The sequence below is a fragment of the Epinephelus fuscoguttatus genome, linkage group LG4, assembly GCF_011397635.1.
Source record: "Epinephelus fuscoguttatus linkage group LG4, E.fuscoguttatus.final_Chr_v1".
Taxonomy (NCBI): Eukaryota; Metazoa; Chordata; class Actinopteri; order Perciformes; family Serranidae; genus Epinephelus; species Epinephelus fuscoguttatus.
Genome location: NC_064755.1, coordinates 29,171,635 through 29,189,911, shown reverse-complemented (window position 1 = coordinate 29,189,911; position 18,277 = coordinate 29,171,635). Strand labels below are relative to the sequence as shown.

General features: G+C 38.2%; 1 protein-coding gene across 1 annotated transcript; it reads right to left on the bottom strand.

Annotated features, from left to right (window-relative positions):
- Positions 1 to 1,156: 1,156 nt before the first annotated feature.
- LOC125888094 (AT-rich interactive domain-containing protein 3A-like) lies at positions 1,157 to 16,862 on the bottom strand. Its single transcript, XM_049575287.1, has 9 exons — positions 16,620 to 16,862; positions 15,331 to 15,945; positions 8,532 to 8,606; positions 8,356 to 8,428; positions 6,500 to 6,683; positions 4,809 to 5,059; positions 4,120 to 4,404; positions 3,934 to 4,023; positions 1,157 to 2,434 (listed from the first exon to the last, which is right to left on the bottom strand). The coding sequence occupies exons 1-9, from the start codon at positions 16,644 to 16,646 to the stop codon at positions 2,295 to 2,297; spliced, it is 1,740 nt and encodes a 579-aa protein (XP_049431244.1). The 5' UTR covers positions 16,647 to 16,862; the 3' UTR covers positions 1,157 to 2,294.
- Between the last annotated feature and the right edge of the window lie 1,415 nt (positions 16,863 to 18,277).

Here is an 18,277-nt window from a genome sequence, read left to right as displayed (position 1 = left end):
AAAAGCAATGTCTCTTTCCAGAAATCATGACACAGTCCCCCCAAATAATCCACAAAACTTGTTGTGAGCAGTTTCACGTAGGAACTATTTTCCTTCTGCTGAACTACACCCGCCAACTGTATCACTGCGCAGAAAGAAGAGTGCATCTACAGCTAGCTCACCTAGCACCACTGAGCTAGCTAACATTAGCTGAAGAGGACGCCAATAATGTTTACATCTTGTGCTGTCATAAGTACAGCCTCTCGTCCATGAGTAGATGCACTCTTCCTTCTGCGCAGTGATACGGTTGGCGGGTGTAGTTCAGCAGAAGGAAAATAGTTCCTATGTGAAACTGCTCACAACAAGGTCTGTGGATTAGCTTAAGTAACCAGGTCATGATTTCTGGAAAGAGACATTGCTGTTGAGTTTTTGAAACTTATTTTTTTGTGTTGTAATTACCGCAAGCTGAGTGCCATCCAGTTCCACTACATTCGAGAGAAGGCAGACATCTCTTTAGCACTACAGGTAAGAGGAAAAACATGTTGTTGAACTGTCCCTTTAATAATACATTGATGTATAAGTAGCATTTTGATATTGCAGCTGTCAGATGGAGCTAATTAGTTTAATCTATAAAATAGTAATTTGTAAAGAAACTACAGCTGTCAAATAAATGTGGTGGAGTAAAAAGTGCATTATAAAATGGAAGTTTAAAGTAGAATTAAACAAAAAAATACTCAAGCAGGTATATTCTTCTACTGGCATTTTCATTTGTAACTGTGAAGCACTTTGTAACCTAGTTTTTGTAAAGTCTTAAATAAGTTTGACCACGGAAGTTCACTCTTGACACTGTGATGAGAATGTGTGACATCTTATTTCAGTCACTGATGAAGACTGAGATACAGCTGAAAGCTAAAAAACAGCTAATAAATGGACTTTGTGTTGAGATTATTCACACAAGATAACAAATGTATTAGGTTTGTTCGAGCTAAAACACAACTATAAAGAGACTATAACACAATTTTAAAAAACTAAAACGAGCACGATCATGTGCATGCCATGTGAAATATTAGAACAGCTGACTTTTTTTATTGTTAGACTTGTCCTCATAAAGGGAAAATGACTGAGGGATTTGACTTGCTGTAAACAAAAAAAACAGGGTCTTTTTACAGCACACAAGATTGTTTTATTCCTCATGGCCACATGTCCAAGAAATACATTAATCAAAGACCAAAACAGAGTTCAACACCAACCTTGGTTTTTGAAGTTCACAGTGACACTTGCTTGCATGATTGATATGTCTACTTGATTGTCCACTTACAGTTTATTTCAGCAGATGGCTAAATCAACACACGCTGCATTAAGTATTGCATATTTCTCCAGAAGAGAGAGTGAGGTAGCACTGTTTCAGTGTTCACTTGTCAAAAGCTTGAGGTCATTGGCGATACATTCTCTATGATAATGCAAATACAACACAGCAACATACTATGAGATATAACAACGACGAGTCCAGAGGACATTCCTGAGTCCAGAAGAAATTCCCGAGAAACTTACCAACATTGGAAGTCGACTGAGGTGATTGCCTTTGATTCACAGCTGAAAATAATATATGTCTGTAATTTTAAGGCTGAGCCAAAATGATTAAATAAAAAAATAAAATGAAACACAATACAAAACATAAAAAAATTCAACCAACCTGCAACAAATTTAGGAAACAGATGATGTACTGTACATAATCCCTGAAAGCTGCTATTAAAAGTTGGAAGCTTTCACTCAGATTAAACCAAATGTTTGGGTACAAAATGGCTTCAGCAAAACAGTTACAGACAGCAGCTATGACACTGAGCTAAGGCTTTTTGGTCTCCATTAGCTGCACTTTGGCAACCACACTGCTCTACTACAGAAAAAGGCAGCTACACAACTGTTCGATAATTAGCTATAAATGCAGTTGACACTCAAAGAGGATATAAAGACACTTCAGAACAAACCTCGTAAAGCCTTTTAGACATGAATGCCACTACATTTTTTTTTTAAAGAAAAAGCTTCTTACAGGCACAAAGGTAAACCGTGATCTGAATCTATATTATGGTCAGTTTGAGCCTTTGAGGTTTAACATCAGTGTCCTCTCAATTAGACTTATTTAAAGCACTTTACGCTGTCAAAATAATGGAAAAACAATGCTAGATTTGTTATGGCGATGTGTTACGGCTGACCTTCCCAAAAGACTGCACTGCCTGACTGAACAAACAGATGGTCAACTGCTGCAACTAGAGAGGAGTATGCATTTAGCTGAGGACAGATTTAAAGACCAATGAGGCTTAATTTGGTCCCTTTGAGGAGCTGGAAGATGAAGAGGAGGGACTGTGTGAAGAGGACAGGGCACTGAAACCATTTGTTCCTGCCGCAGTTATGACCTGTGACGCTGCAGGAGCAGCTGACTTCTGGGCAAACAGCATTCCTGAAACATAGAGAACAGAGAGAAGTTAAAGCCAACGAACATTAAAAAGCACAAACTGTATGTTTAACCTCATATTTGTAGAACTGACACATTTCCAGGTCAAGTTTAAGGGAGAATTTAGTGTCATATAGTACTGAATGAAAACCTTTAGTGCAGCAGAGAAACCGTTTTAAAGAGCACAAAAAACATTTTGGGATACTTATTTGCTTTCTTGGCTGTTACGATGAGAGCATTGATACCACTCTCATGTCTGTGCAATACATATTAAGCTAGAGCCAGCAGGCTAGCTTAACTTAGCATACAGACAAGAAACCAAGGGAAACAGCGAGTCTAGCTCCCACCAGTGGTAACAAATCTACCTGACAGCACATCTGAAACCCACTGACTGATCTGTACAAAAATCGAAGACAAAAAATGACACATTGTGAAAGGAAGTCACCGCTCCCAGCCATGAAATAGTCCAGCACATAACCCCCATAAAACTTCAACTTGTTTTCATCAGCCGTCAAATTATTTTCACTTCGTGTGTACGCGTGTGTGTGTGTGTGTGTGTGTGTGTGTGTGTCTCATGGCAAAATGTAGTCCTTGTGACAGCAAAAGTAGCGGGAACTACAACAGAAGCTGTTCTGAGTATTTTGCCAGGTATATATGTCTGTCTGTCTGTCTGCCTGTGGACAGACTTTGTCATCCGATAGCGTCACAAACATGAAAGATGCAGTTGTGAAACTTCACAGGAGTGTAGCTGAAAACAAAATGAAGGTCAGCTTCAGAGATGGGAGTGGTTCAGGTGAGGGTGCTGGAAATAGGGGGGATTTTTGTATAGGCATTGGGCGAGAGGCAGCGTACACCCTGGACTGCTCGCCAGACTATCACAGGGCTGACACATAGAGACAGACAACCATTCACCCTCACATTCACACCTACGGGCAATTTAGAGTCACCAATTAACCTGCATGTCTTTGGACTGTGGGAGGAAACCCTGGTTCCAAAACTCACACCCTGGAACCCTCTTGCTGTGAGATGACAATGCTACCCACTGCACCACTGTGCTGCCACCAAACAAGATGTCACATGTTAATTACCAACGACCTATTTACAGTCTTTATACTAAACTAAAATAGTCTGCTGGCTGACTTATTTTTTTAAGTAGTATAACCCAGTATACTGACATTCTTGTTTCACTTATTAAACAAAGTGCAGTGTATTGTAAAGTTCAGTCTCATCTAAGGATGTGCTTCGTTTTCACAGCATACAATTAAACTGACTCAAAAGATAATAGAAAATACATATATAAATAAAATGATATGATGATAAATGAAAAATGATACTATGATCTCCCCTCGAGGGACTAATAAGGGAATGCTTTCTTTCCTCTTTCTTAAAAATTAAGGTTAATAAACTTAAACATTTCATAAAAATAGATTTCCTAGCTGCTTCTTTTTTTTTTGGAATTTAAAAAACACAGAAAGGCCAAACTCCATTAAAATGTAATCACTTACCTGAGTAAACAGTGCCATTGACCTCCACAGACACGCTGATACTGGCTGCTCCGTTAGTGGAGATACTCAGAGACAAATCCTGTTTGCTCTCTGTGGGAGAAAAAGACTCCATTTAATGGACTTTCCTAAAATCATGTTAAGTAATGATCTGATCGGGCCTGCATCATCACACTCAAGGTAACTCACCCTGTCCGTTGTTAAGTTTGAGGTTCATGGGGTTAAAATGAGACGCCAAGGCCAAGAGGTTTTGTTGGAGGGCCTGCTGCATGAGGCGCTGCTGCTCCTCCGCCATCCGCATCATTTTCTTCTCTGGACCATCAGCTGCAGCTCTGCCAGCTATTCCAGCTCCTTGCTCCAGTCTCTCTCTGAAATGCTCTAACGTGGCAGCTTGTGCCAGCTGTTGCTGCTGCTGCTGCCCCAGAGCCAGAGCCATGGGCAGCCGGCTGGGCATCACAGGGGTTGACATCTCATCTGATTGGAAAAAAAAATCACAGTGAAGGTTATTCATTCAGAAAAACAGCACAAAGAAATGACAGCTTCCTTTTACATAAGACGGTGGCAGTTCTAGCTAGAGGTCACAAGTATCACCACAGTTACTATGACCAGATGCCAACAGACTAACATCACACAGGTGACACTGGTTGGATCTCTGGGAAGTGTGATCCAAAATTATCACTTATTTCCATAGAGAGATTGTAACTTCATAAATCAAGTAGGAGTCTCTAATGGACTGGTATAAAACAATATGGAATCCAAGCTGAATTAAAAACATTCTTGTCAAATTGATCCAAACACCACCAGGTTTTCTTTGAGACAGGAGAGATTTTCAAAATATAATATCATGTATATCAGTTTTCTTACACTCTGCGTCATACCTGCGCTTCTCTTTAGATTCGGGCTGGCGGATGCATTCAGGCTGTTGTGTCCGGTCGGGGTGGTTTGCATCGTGGGTGAAGATAGGAGCGCGTGTTGAGCGGAGCTCGGTGACGGAGAGTAACGGTACAAGCTGCTGGTGTAGCTGGGACGTCGGCCTTCTCTGCGATTACTGTCGATGGCGGCCTGCAGCTCACCTGGAGAACTCAGACCCTTCTTCTCACACTCAAACGCGTAAAGGTACTTCATATACCTATTTTGAAACAATTTAAATTAGTCACATGATCTGGTGAGAATGAGCACTACCGTACTACATAGTATGCCAGAAAAAGATTTAGATTGTCAAATGCGGAATGCCAAAAATACCAGGATGTTCTACATCTGGTTGGGTTTTGCTGTATGTAAGTCAGCATGCTTTTCTGGCTATTCTGACCCTCTGCACAGATGCTATGTCACATCGACTGAGCTGCAGATGACAGATGACAGCTCATTGCGACTTTTGACAGCTGTCCATCAGCTGACTAACAGCTACCATTGATGGATGACAGCACATTCAAGTAACTGATGACCAGTCGAATAGTAATAATAGGAATATTAATTGTTTAAATGAACAAAATAATAATTTATGTTACAAACAACAAAAGGATAAACCAAAAAACAACAACAACAGAGACCTGCAGGTGTAATTTAACTGTAGCAAACATCAAGTTAAAATCTACAATCTGTGCAGTTACAACTTTAAAGCGTTGTAACTACATGCACTGCAAACTAACAACAGCAGAGCTCTTGATCTCTGTCTCTGGCAATCTCGGTAAGTGGCGTTTGTTTATCTCCAAGGTAACAGAAAAAACCAAGAGGGCCAAAGGTCAAGGTGTACTGCATACAACAGTACATACTTTGTAAGGTCAGCTGCAGTACCTACTAAAAGTAAAAAGATACAGTATGCAATTCAGAACGCACCCTATTTCAAAATAAATAGGGTGGAAAAGATCAAACATTTAATGTACTCAATCAGTAATTACAAGAATTTGAATTCAACATTTCAGTGTTGAGAAATGTTTTTTTACTTACTCATGTGGCTTTGAATGTCACCTACTGTAAATAGTACTAAGAAATCTGGGCTGACTATTACTGAAACATCCAAGTTTAAGCAAACAGAGAGGACGAAACTGTGACATCACATGATTACTATTACATGTGGACTTGCACACATCATGTAAACACTTCTAAACTAATCAGAAGAGAACAAAGCTGGTGGGTTTATCTTAAAATAATGGACATATTTTTAATAATTTTGTCATTCTTGGAGCACAAAATGTAATCTTTAATACTATCTACTATATTATGTGATAATATCTTAAAATACAATTATTGTCTCTCTAATAAGGTTGGAAATAGATGGCTATTTATTAATGTGGTAACATGCTGACTGCTGAAGTCATATTGCATTTAATTATAATTATTACTCTAATCATTGTTCAATAAAATAATAAAACCAAATGTGAAATACTAATTGCAAGCATTCCAGGATATTAAGTTTTAACCCATTAGAGAGACTTTAATTCGTGTTTGGACAAAATATTAAATCATCTGACAGTCATTATCGGCTACTTTTTCATACTGGAGCATATTTTATTCCTTCGATTTATTTTGAAGACAAATTTTTCAGTTTTTCTCAGAGAGAGACACCTACTGGGTACGGAGGGTGAAGGCTGCACTGGTGATGGATGTGGGGAGGTTGAGACCTTTGGTGATCTCCCTCCAGATCTTCTTGTTAATAACCTCCACCAGGCCTCCCTTCTCTGTCACAAGCTTGTAAAGCCTGTACAGGTCCAGCACCTGCTTTGCCATGATGGGGATGCGGTTGACAGGAGTTCCTGAGTGAACAAGAGGAAAAATACAATTAAATGTGTTCATTTTATTTGAATTCAGTTCTTGAGAAGCTGGCATAAAACAAAAGTGGTCTTGTAAAGCAAAAAGAGGCGGAAAACTTATTCGGATTTCCCCACCTGAGGGCCTGAGGTTAATGTTGGGTAATATGGCTTAGCATGTATAATCTGTGCGGATAGACTTCTCTAATGAAGCTCATTTCAGATGGATGGGGGTGGGGATAATTCCACAACAGCAGCTCTGTTGCTGCATTGATTGAGCGCAGGGGGGGAGGGGTGATTATAGAGCCAGCAGTGCCTGCCAATCACAGGGTTGACAGCTAACCCTTCCAATCCCGATTTGGAGCAAAGCCAATTAAGCAAAGAGGATATAAAAGCAGTCGACAAGATCTCTCTGTCTTTAAGATGGACACATGTCACAGACACACACATCTACTACGGCTTTGACCTTTGCACACACGAGTAAAGATCGCAGACAGTGTCCTGCTGCATCACGTCTGTTTGACTGGGATGGACGACATTTATCTGTATATTTGTCTTCAACATACAAAACTTGACACTGTAGGGTTGAAAGTGCAGACAAAACATAAACTGCAACCTCAATTTATTTCTGCTACATCTATTGTTAATCGTGATTTATGTTGTAAAAATAGCTGTTTTTAACTAAATCAAACATTGCAACATTTTCCGAGTTCACACAATGCTATTCACAAGTTCTGATGAAACTTAAACTTACTTGCTTAAACCTTCTGTACAGGGCAAGAATACTTAATTATACTTTTCTTAAGTATGTCTCCATCAAATTATTAAGTACAAGTATAAGCCAAATATACTTCTCGGTGCAATATAAGTATACTTAAGGGTAATTTAAAGTATATCTCTGATAAGTACATAAAAAGTAAACTGAACCCAGTGATGGCAGTGTCAGGAGCCGGAATTGGGCCAGCTCATTTAGCCAGGTTCTGGAGCATCATTCATGCCGAGTCTCAGCAGAGTCAGGCAACCAGATGTGGCATGATTTACTTCTTCCAGTGTGTCGAGTTTGGGCCGAAGCTGAGCCACGTCATTTTTGATAACGGCCCAGTGATGGCAGTGTCAGCAGCCAGAGTCAGCCAGCTGATCTACTAGTCAGCTACTCTTAGCTACATCTGATCCCTCAACACAAGACTCTTGGTTCAGGTGACCCATCTGTGAGTTATGCAACTGTTTCCTTTAGTAGATGTTCATCTATAGAGTATATATGATAGCTCACTTCATATTCTCAGCATAATTGAATGTGAACTATTCACTCAACCTATGCTGCATGGGTTGGTTTAATTCTACATAAAACAAACAAAAGGGGGTGAATCATTTTTAAAAGCAAAGAGTTTTCAACTCATTTAAAGATCAATCAATCCTAAAACTTGACCAGCACATCCTGATTGTGGGTTTAACGCTACAGCACGTTGTTGAATTCACTTGCAGTAGGATCAGCTACAATACCAGCCCTGCTCTAAAAATGTCACGCCATCATTGACAAATAAACATCACGTTGACATAAAAAAGCACTCTATCAGCAACTTGTCTAGAACAACTCTACTTTGTTTATTTGATGCTGCCTCAGCTGCTCACAAAACCAAAATGATTTGTCAAACAACAAGGCTCTAACTCTGAATCTCACCTCGTTTCTGCATGAAGACAAACAGCTGATCCAGAAACTCCTTCCGTTGTGGGTCGTTATCCAGTTCATAAAGCTGTGGGTTAAAAAACAAACATCAGCAACAAGATAGTCAACAATTACTCTGTGATTATTTCAGCAATTTTCTTTGTTTACATACATCTACTAATTCTACTGACCTTGGCAAAGTCCCGAGATGGTTCTCCTCTTACTCTTCCTCCATCGTTGTCCTCAGCCCAGACGGCACTTCCTCTCTGTAAATACACACACAAACAACTTCAGCAAACACAAACACTATGTCAGGTTCATGTGATGAATTCAAGAGTATTTTTCCCCAATATCTATTTATTTAAATCTTTCAAATAAAGCAAATAGAAAGCACAATAATATTTGGTCAATCCAATAGTGACACAACAAGAAAGTAAGTAGTAAGTAAAGTAAGAACAATACAAAACCAAGATAGGTCTAAAACAAATATTACAAGTCAAATCAGTACCCCAAACAAACCCAAAACAACATAGTAATAAAATTGAAATATATAAATATGTGAAAACAAGTGTATGATGATCAAAACAATATAAGATACTAAAAAATAACATAATGGTTGTTGGTTGGACAACTGCCTGTCACATCACAATTTAATGTCTCTAAAATAGTTGATCAATCATTCAGGAATATCTAGAAAGTCCAGCTCTCGTATATCATCAAAAAAGAGATCCCATATCATGCAAAATGTCCTCAGGGAGCCCTTTATTATGCACCGGGTTCTTTCCAGTTTGACAAAATTGAGGACTTCCCTCATCCATAGAGTGTGTGAAGGAGGTGTTGGGGACTTCTACATGAGTAACACCAAGTGTCTGGCTAATAAGGTAACAAAGACTGTAAAAGTTTCCCCATGGGAAGAGAGTGATACTGTGGGTGGAGTTAAACCAAACAATGGAATCATAGCATTAGGTTCAACAGATTTTCAGGTAACCATCGACAGTGATCTAAAGATTTCTCCCCAGTACATCTGTAATGCAGGACAAGACCAGAACATGTGTACATGGCTCGCCGGTGCTTGGCTACACCTGTCACAAGTCAGGTTCACATCTTAATATATCCTAGAGAGCGTAACCTTTGTGAAATGAGCATGGTGTACTATTTGCACTACAATAAGTAACTTGAATTGCTTTTGTCCAACTAAAAATTGATATACATATAGTAAAGTACTATGGACTATATATAACCCTCAGTGAGATACCATTTCTATTTAAAGCTTCTCTTTATTTATTTTATGTTTTCCTCAAGGACTCTGGACTTTGTTTCCACCTCATGTGTCCAATCCTGCTTTTTTCCCAGCGCTGAAATCTGCATTTACTGCAGGAACAGTCAGACATTAACCAGCTGGTGCTGCTGTAATGCATACTATATGTTACACGTTATATCATATACCATATATTGTGTTACACTATGTAAAAACATTTCCCCTTATGTGTTATATCTCCTTCTATATAATGTTAATATGCCATACTGTTTTATATTATGTACTATATCATATTTCTATGTTATGCAGAACAACACATTATTATTAGTTAATCATATTGTATATCATTCTTGTGTATGCCATTTTAGTAGATGGTATTATATTACTCTTACAGACACTTTACTGACTTTGCAACTACCAATCACACCAACGGGGAGTACAATACTGGTCGTGGGCACTTTAAATGCTTTAAAATTTTGAGTTTGCTCTTGTATGGCTTCTATTTTTATTTCTGTTTATATTTTTACATACTTCTAATTATTTTTCTTTTACTTTTCTCTAATTATCAGAGCTTGTTTCTGTCCTCATGCTGCTGCAACAACCCAATTTTCCCCTCTGGTTGGTTGTCAATAAAGGTTTATCTTATCTTATATGTCTCAAAGGGAGTGTCAGTTTAAAGCTGGGCACAGTAAAAGGAAGCTTATTGAAAGGCCCCATGCTCATTAAGTAGTTTAATGTGACATGTTATTCCACCATCACTTCTGCCTTGGCAAGACAGTTAAAGGTTAAAAATGTCAGAAGAGGGCAGTGCGTGGAAACTGTGTGCAACTGTGTGGAAAAGCCCGCTGAGATGGTATTGTCATGCTAACGCACACAGAGAGCTGCATGATGACGCAAGTATGAAAATCGAATGTGGTGGAGCAGTCGTAAGAATGGTCTGTCATTACAATTACATTAAGTAGGTGATGTTTTTTCCTGTTATCTCTCCTATCTGTAGTCAAAACAAACATTACATTAATTTAAGGACTATTGGGGATCTAGTTGCAGCTTATAAAATGTCACCCTGATTTATTCTTGAATATCTCTAATTGATTTGCTTTTGTAGGCTTATAAGGGCTCACATGTTTACATAAAACAAGGACTGAATGGTATGTTTTTTATTAAAACAAGCATGAGTACTTTCAGCAACAAACATGTTATTGTGTTTCACAGGATCAAATGCTTCAAATGTCATGCTTGTGATTTGTTTCTGTCTTTCACTGTTGTCCCTGATAAAGTTTTTACTTGATACTTGAATTTAAATGTATCATTTAGTACTTAAAACATATTACTCCATTTATTAAGTGTTTGGCGTGGCAACCTGATCTGAATCAGAGCTAATACCCATAATATTTCAACCTGTGAGCTACAAAATACGTGGGAACCAATAATCTGTTGGCTTCCAGTCCAACTGTAACTCTCCTCATGTTTACAGTAACAACACCACTCAAACTGCAAATGCTGGCACACAAACAGCTGCATTATACTGTAACAGAGGTTCCCAGCAGGCGTTGTCTGAGGGGCCCACAGATCAGAAGTCACTTGAAGTCAACCACTGTTACATTACTTTTAGCTAACTAATTTAACTATCAATATATTACCATCAGCTAACTATGTCAACCATTTATACATTAGCCTACTTTAATCTAACAGTTTTAACCATTTCTAAATTGCTTATATTTCTATATTACTTTTAATCGACTATTTCAACCATATGTCCATTACTTTAAATTGACTATTTCAACCATGTATACTTTTACTATTTCAACCATTTATACATTATTTTTCGTTAACTATGTCAACTATACATACACATTACTTTTAGCTAACTATGTCAACTATTTACGCATTACTTTCAGCTAACTATGTCAATTATATATACATTATTTTTAGCTAACTATATCAACTATTTATATATTACTCTTAACTAACCATGTCAACTATATATACATTTGCCTTTTGGGTAAGTGTTTTAACCATTTCGAAATTGCTTACACTTCTGTATTTCTTTTGGCTAAGTATTTTAACCTTTTCTACATTACTTTTAGCTAATTATTTCAACTAAGTACATACAACTTTTAACTGACTATTTCAACCATTTACACATTACATTTAGCTATGTCAGTTATTTATATATCACTTTCAGCTAACTATTTTAACCATTTATACATTAACTTTAGATAATGTCAACCATTTGTCCATTGCTTTTAGCTTACTATTTCAACCATTTATACATTACTTTACCTAACTATGTCAATCATTTATACATTACTTTAAGGTAACTTAACCATTCTACATTACTTTTAGCTAACTATTTCAACAGTTTATACATTACTTTTAGGTAAATATGTCAACCATGTTTGCATTACTTTTTATGAACCATGTCAACTATTTACATTATCCTTAGCCAACTGTTCAACCATTTATACATTACTTTTAGCCATTTCAATTATTTATATACAGCATCACCTTCAGCTAACAACTTTAACCATTTATACATTACTTTACCAAACTATGTCTAACATTTATACATTACTTTTAACAAACTATTTCAACTGGTTATACATTACCTTTAACTAACGATTTTAACAGTTCATACATTACTTTAAGCTAAATATGTCAACTATGTTTGCATTACTTTTTATGAACCATGTCAACCATTCATACATTATCTTTAGCCAACAGTTCAACCATTTATACATTACTTTTAGGTAACTATTTCAGCCACTTCTAAACTACTTTTAGGTAAGCATTTCAACCATTTATGTGTTACAACTGATTAACTATATCAAACATTTATGTACTGCTTTCAGGAAACGATTTACTTTCAGCTAACTGCTCTAACCTCTCTGCTCACTTGTTAACTTTCACACATACTATAAACCACAACACAGGTGATACAGCTGACAGCAGATTTTTGATAACTTATTTTTCTTTCTACCACTCACTGCAGAAGTAAGTTGTCCCTCACATTGGGAATGTTGTAATGGACTCTTTTAAGCACAACCTCTTCCTCTGGAAAATTATATTCTCTGCCTGTTTTTAGTTGTTTAACAGTGTAACTGCATTTATCCACTTCACACATAACACTGCCCCTGCGGTGGCAGGGCTGTGGACACATCTAATGGCTTCTGTTTAGAATTTCCAATAAAGGACTCCCCCAGCAGAAAGCTTATTGGTGTGAATGTAGATAAACATCCCAGTCTTTTCACCATGAAATGGGAATAAAACCCATCCCCCCCTTATTGATGAGCCAGTGAGACCTACTGTGGCTTTATTAACAAAGAGCCCTCAGTTAATTGCTCACAGAGTTTTCACACATTCAGCCCTGGGAATCCTGATAGAATTCAGTATGTAGGTCAGGGAAAGGTTTCTTTTGTTTTGTTAAATAACGCTAGTTTTTATAAGGTTTTAAATATATTCAAATTACATTAAATCATCAAATTAACAAAGTAGTTCTGCAGAAGTATGGAAGTTCAACCAGTCAAGATAAAAAAAACATAACTTAATTTAAAATGTCCCATTGAAGTACTCAAACAACACTAACCTGAAACTTCTAATGAGCTTCATTCAAATCATTCAGTCAACAGTGAAAACATATCCCTCTCCAAATGTTAATGTAACAACAGGGGGGGCAAATTTTTAATCCAAATCAAATTATTGGGTCTTTAGTCACCCGAACAAGTCAAGATAAATCATCTGGCCCCTTGCTGTGCTGTGAGCTGGAACTGTGAGCAAACAGGGGCCTCTTGTGCCCGCCCATGCTGTATTTAAGGGCGTACAGTGAGACGGCACACAGGGAGTGAACAATAGCTGCCCAGCATGGTGAGGCCTGTACAGCATGTAGGGATCTTCAAAGATATTTCATCAATGTAACGACTGAAAGAAAACATTAAAGAAGAAGTAAAGAGGATCCCATTTTTGGAAGAAAAGACGGGTAACAAGAGTAAATCATTACAACCATTTCAACCAGCCACACAATGACTCGCAAAGTGAACTTATTTACATGCATGTAAAATAAGACAGTATCATTGCAAGTCACTTAAGAAGTCAAGCACATCTACATTTTTAGAAAGCATTTTTAACTGTGTGTCTGGTTATAGGCTGTATTACAACAGCTTGCAAATCTTTATAATGTTCACAACAAACCCGTTAGCAATGGTTAAGAAATCTGTAACAGCTTTTAGCTTAATATAAACACATAGGTGAATAGGATTAAATTAAATATCACAAGCAATCCCTCCTCAGTCTTGACACAAATGGGTCAAAGCAAACGCTTCCCATACATTTGTTCCTGAGGTAAATTAAGCCTCTAAGATCTTTCCTGTGCTTTAAGCGCTGGGAAAAAAATCTAAACCATGTCACACACCCAGTTAAAGTCTTTTCACAGCAGCCTCTAAAAACTCCTTATTGTGCTTTAATTAAAACTGAACAAATGCTCCTCCTTGCCCTAGGTGTTGTGTGTCGGTCTCACAAAAGGAAATGCAATTCTCACTACAGTGGCCATATAATGTATTGATTACGTGCAGTTGAATTAAGCTACCATTAAGTGTTGCCAAGCGACGGCTTAATTATACAAAGCTATCCACTGGGCTACGTCAGCAGAGAGGTTTCTGAGCCTGTCGAGGTTTTAAAAAGAGGCAAATCAATACTCTTTAAATTTCTGTCTACATGTAACTTTCACCAAAAGTCAGGCAATGGAGGGGAAAGAAATGCAGAAGCAAATATGAAATATATCTAAATGATGAAAAAGAGGTGTGTAAATCTGATAAGAAATACCAAAAGTCCAAACTGCTCCACTATAACAACTTAAAGTAAACTTTATGGGTAGTCGCTTGCTGGTATGCTGTGAGGCACTACCCCAGCTGTCCCTCTGGCCACAGGCCTCATTAATCATAATGTATTGTATTGGCTTAGGGCCTTTTCAAGGGAAACACACACAGAGAGGAACCAATCAGATTGGTCTCCATAAAGAAGAAGAAAAATCTCTCTGTTTGCTTTAAGCAGTCACACATATGTCGGAAACATACTCCAAGATACTACCTTTGGATCTTATATTTAAGATCATCTTTTGCCATGTTTAAAGGAGATCTGCCTGATGCAATGAAAGACAAGTCCACCCACCTACCAGGCCATTCATTAGAGTAGTTAACCCCTGAAGCCAATCTTGCCCATAAATACATGCTTCAGGCCATTTTATTAATCCTTCGCTCTCATTTTAACTTCATCTCTGTCAGGCCTGAACCGGCTGCTTTGAACAGTGAGTATTGGACCACGGCCAAGACCAATTAGCTCACCCAGTGGCGGGGATGCATTTTCAAAAGTGTGAGACACGAGGTGAAGTATAGCAGACGGAGAAATCTCTGGCCTGGCCAGTAATTAAACACTATCAAGTATGGGCATCTTGCCAAAGGGACACACACATGTGAGAGAGAGGGAGGCAGCAGCGAGCCTGACTCTCAGCAGGAAGAAGTCCACAATTAATAGGAAGAATTAGAACATACACCAGCAAACACACACACACAGAGAAGCATGTTGATCTCCTCTCTGTAAAGATGGGTTTTAATAACTATGGTGTTTTCAAACAAAGACAGGATTTATCTGTAATTTATGAGAGGAAATGTTCACTATAAAAGATGGTAAAATACAGAAGGAAGAAAAACAATATGGCCTTGATTGGTGCAGTAACTTACTTGTTTAAATGGCTCATCATAGCCCCAGTCAGCGAAGCCATTAGGTGATGTAAAGGCATGCTGGCCTGCAGGAGACAGCAGCTCCTTCTCCTCATGCTCTTGTTTTATTGCCGGGGGTGGAGATTGGGACATTCGCTTCACAGCAGATGTCTGTGGTGTAGAATAAGGAGGGAATGGGAAGCCTGCAACCTGCTGGAGCTGAGGCTTCTGTGCCTGCTGATGAGGCCCGTCCTCCACCTCCTCCTCATTGTTTTCCTCTGCCTCGTCATTTTCTTCAGGCTCCACCATTTCCTGTCCCTCCTCATCCGAGTCTTCATCTTCCTCATCTGGATCTGTTCTGCTGAGATGGCTGCTCAAAGCCTGTTGAGCCGCTTGGTAAGTCTGTCCATCTGCTTTGCCAAATAATGCAGAGTCTACTCTGGAGCCAGAGGCTCTGGCTGCAGCGGCGTGCTGAGCAAAGAGGAGCTGGGCGTGAAGAAGTTGCTTCTCATGCAGGTTCATCTCCAGTTTGGCCTCCTGTTGTCTCTGCAGATGCTCCATCATTGCCTCCAGCTTCACTGCGGTGTTACCGGACGGCGGACACCCAACTAAACTGCTCTCCTCAAGTGAGCTTGACTATGGACAAAAATACAAATCACAAACTTTATTAAGAAAATGTTTGATTGGGTGCCTTTGGTTTTATAAACTGAAGCAAATTATCCAAAATTATAAATAAATAAAGGAAACTGCATTGAACAGGTACAAAAAGGCAAATTAAACATTACAAAATTGTTGTTTAAATACCAGGTAAAGTGTCTAAATAAAGTCAGACATATTTGTTTTGGGATACAAACAAATAATCATGTTAAAGTGATACTTAAAAAAGGATGTGTGAGCTTCAGAAAGCAAAGTAATGTTGGATTAAGTGAAACAAAGCTTGATGCTTGGGACAATAATTAACAGAAAATATATTAAAGTAATTTGGAATAAATTAGCAACCTGTAACAAAATGTTTGTCCTCAAGATTTTAACAAAGTCCCCACTTTGTTAAACATTTAAACGAAATCAGAATTAGGTTATATCATGAATCTATTCTTTATAAATGGAAATGCAACTTTATTTCACAGTGCAATAAATGCGAAAACAAGGCCTACACTAGTCATCAGGAAAAAACACTTAACTGGTTAATAACTGAAGAGAAAATTGGATCATTAAGGTGCAAATGCTCCTAAAGGCTCTACATTAATCGCCATTTGCTTTGTTACTGTAACAAACACGAGTGGGAGCGTTACCAAGCCGTCGACACTCACCATTTGCGCCTTTGAGTAATCCATCATCGCCAACAGGTCTTATCTAGTTTTTCCGTCTTCCCTCCGGCAGAAATAAATCGCATCGCATGACCAGTTTGTTTTTAACCAGAAAGAAAGATTCCTCTGATCAAACGTGATTTAAAAAAGCCCCAGCAGTGTGTGGAGGCCGGATTGATCGGAGCTGGAGGAGGGGTAACACTGCTCTGCGCTTTACCTCCCTGGTCACTGCGCATGGAAACTCAAACATCTTTGATTGTCTCTGACTGAGTGGCCTACACCCCCAACTCGCATGAATGAAAGGCCCGCCCCGTGCGTAAAACTCGTAAAGTGGGTCTTTTCGCCCGCATAGCCTTTCCGTGGAACTACCCACCCACTTCACAAGGAAATCCCACCCACTGCTATTATCCTATACACTTGTATGGTTATTGAGGTTAACACGACCTCTACTAAAAATATGACAAACATTATTTTAGTCTGGAGCTGATTCATTTACACAGCAAATGGGCCTGACCTCTACACCCACAGGACGCTTTCGTTTCCCTTCTCTGCTGAATTGGTTTCATTTCACAGCAGAAAACATGCATGGAAATTCAGTCTGGCTATTAGGTCACGGGTCATTAGTCATTGTCCTTTTTTCTGTGGAGCAGCATTAAGTACATTAAACAGGAATTTGATTTGGATGCAAATAAAGCTGCACAGCTCTGTCATCCTCATTCACATATACTGGACATATTTAAACTTATTTTTAAAGGTTTTTAAACAAAATTAGACTGCTGCACAGCATTATAAATAGAAAAAGAAAAAAGGTAACCATATGCACATGTACACATATATACAGATAACTCAGATAACTAGATATGCACAGAACCTTTAAAAAAAACAGGCAGTTGCAGAAGATGGAGGCCTTATCAGGGTCCATCCTGTTGTGATTGGTTATGTAAAAAAATATATATAAACAGTTTAATTAAATATGACTTAATTCATGCGGAGTTATCAAGAAAGTGTTTTTTTTTTAAGTATATCTGGCTTATATATATTCCAAGAATGGATTCCAAATTCTCGTAAATTTATCAGAAGAGCCATTTAATATGAGTCTCTCAAGTTTGAGATGTTGCATCACTTCTCTCAACCACTGAGTCCAGCTTGGTGGTCGAGGGTTCTTCCAGTGGAGAAGGATTCATTAATGAATTAATTTAATTTCATCATTTCAAGTTTAGATCCCAAAAGATTCTTATTTTTCTCTCCTGCTATGCCAAAGATGGCCGTCAAAGGATCTGGGTGGATTTTCATTCAAAAGACATCTGATAGTGTTTTGAAGATCTAACTCAAAAAATACTGCACATATTTCTATTTTTTCTTTTTTTAATTGCACATAGTATTTTTCTAATTGTTTTGCATTTTTTCCTGTTCTAAATTTATGTTCTTGATTGTCTGTCGTACTTGTTTATATCTTCTCCTACTATGTTTAGTGCTGATAACACCAATACATCATAGCAAATTCCTTGTATTCCCTCTGAGCATAAAGTGTGTAGCAGAGGCTGGCAGATCTGTTTTAGGTACTGCATATCTAATATTTTGAGTCCCCCCCCCCTCCCAAAGGACCATCTTTAATTCCTATATCCTCCCGAGACCCGAGCTTTTTTTTTTTTTTTAACTAT

What these genes read in the sequence shown, in the direction of transcription:
- LOC125888094 (XM_049575287.1), bottom strand. Translation starts at nt 16,646, where the DNA reads ATGATGGATTACTCAAAGGCGCAAATG. An exon ending in GCCTTCACCCTCCGTACCCA is followed by an intron (nt 5,060 to 6,499) that starts GTAGGTGTCTCT and finishes GTTTCAAAATAG; the next exon opens with GTATATGAAGTACCTTTACG. An exon ending in CAATGGCACTGTTTACTCAG is followed by an intron (nt 2,435 to 3,933) that starts GTAAGTGATTAC and finishes TCTATGTTTCAG; the next exon opens with GAATGCTGTTTGCCCAGAAG.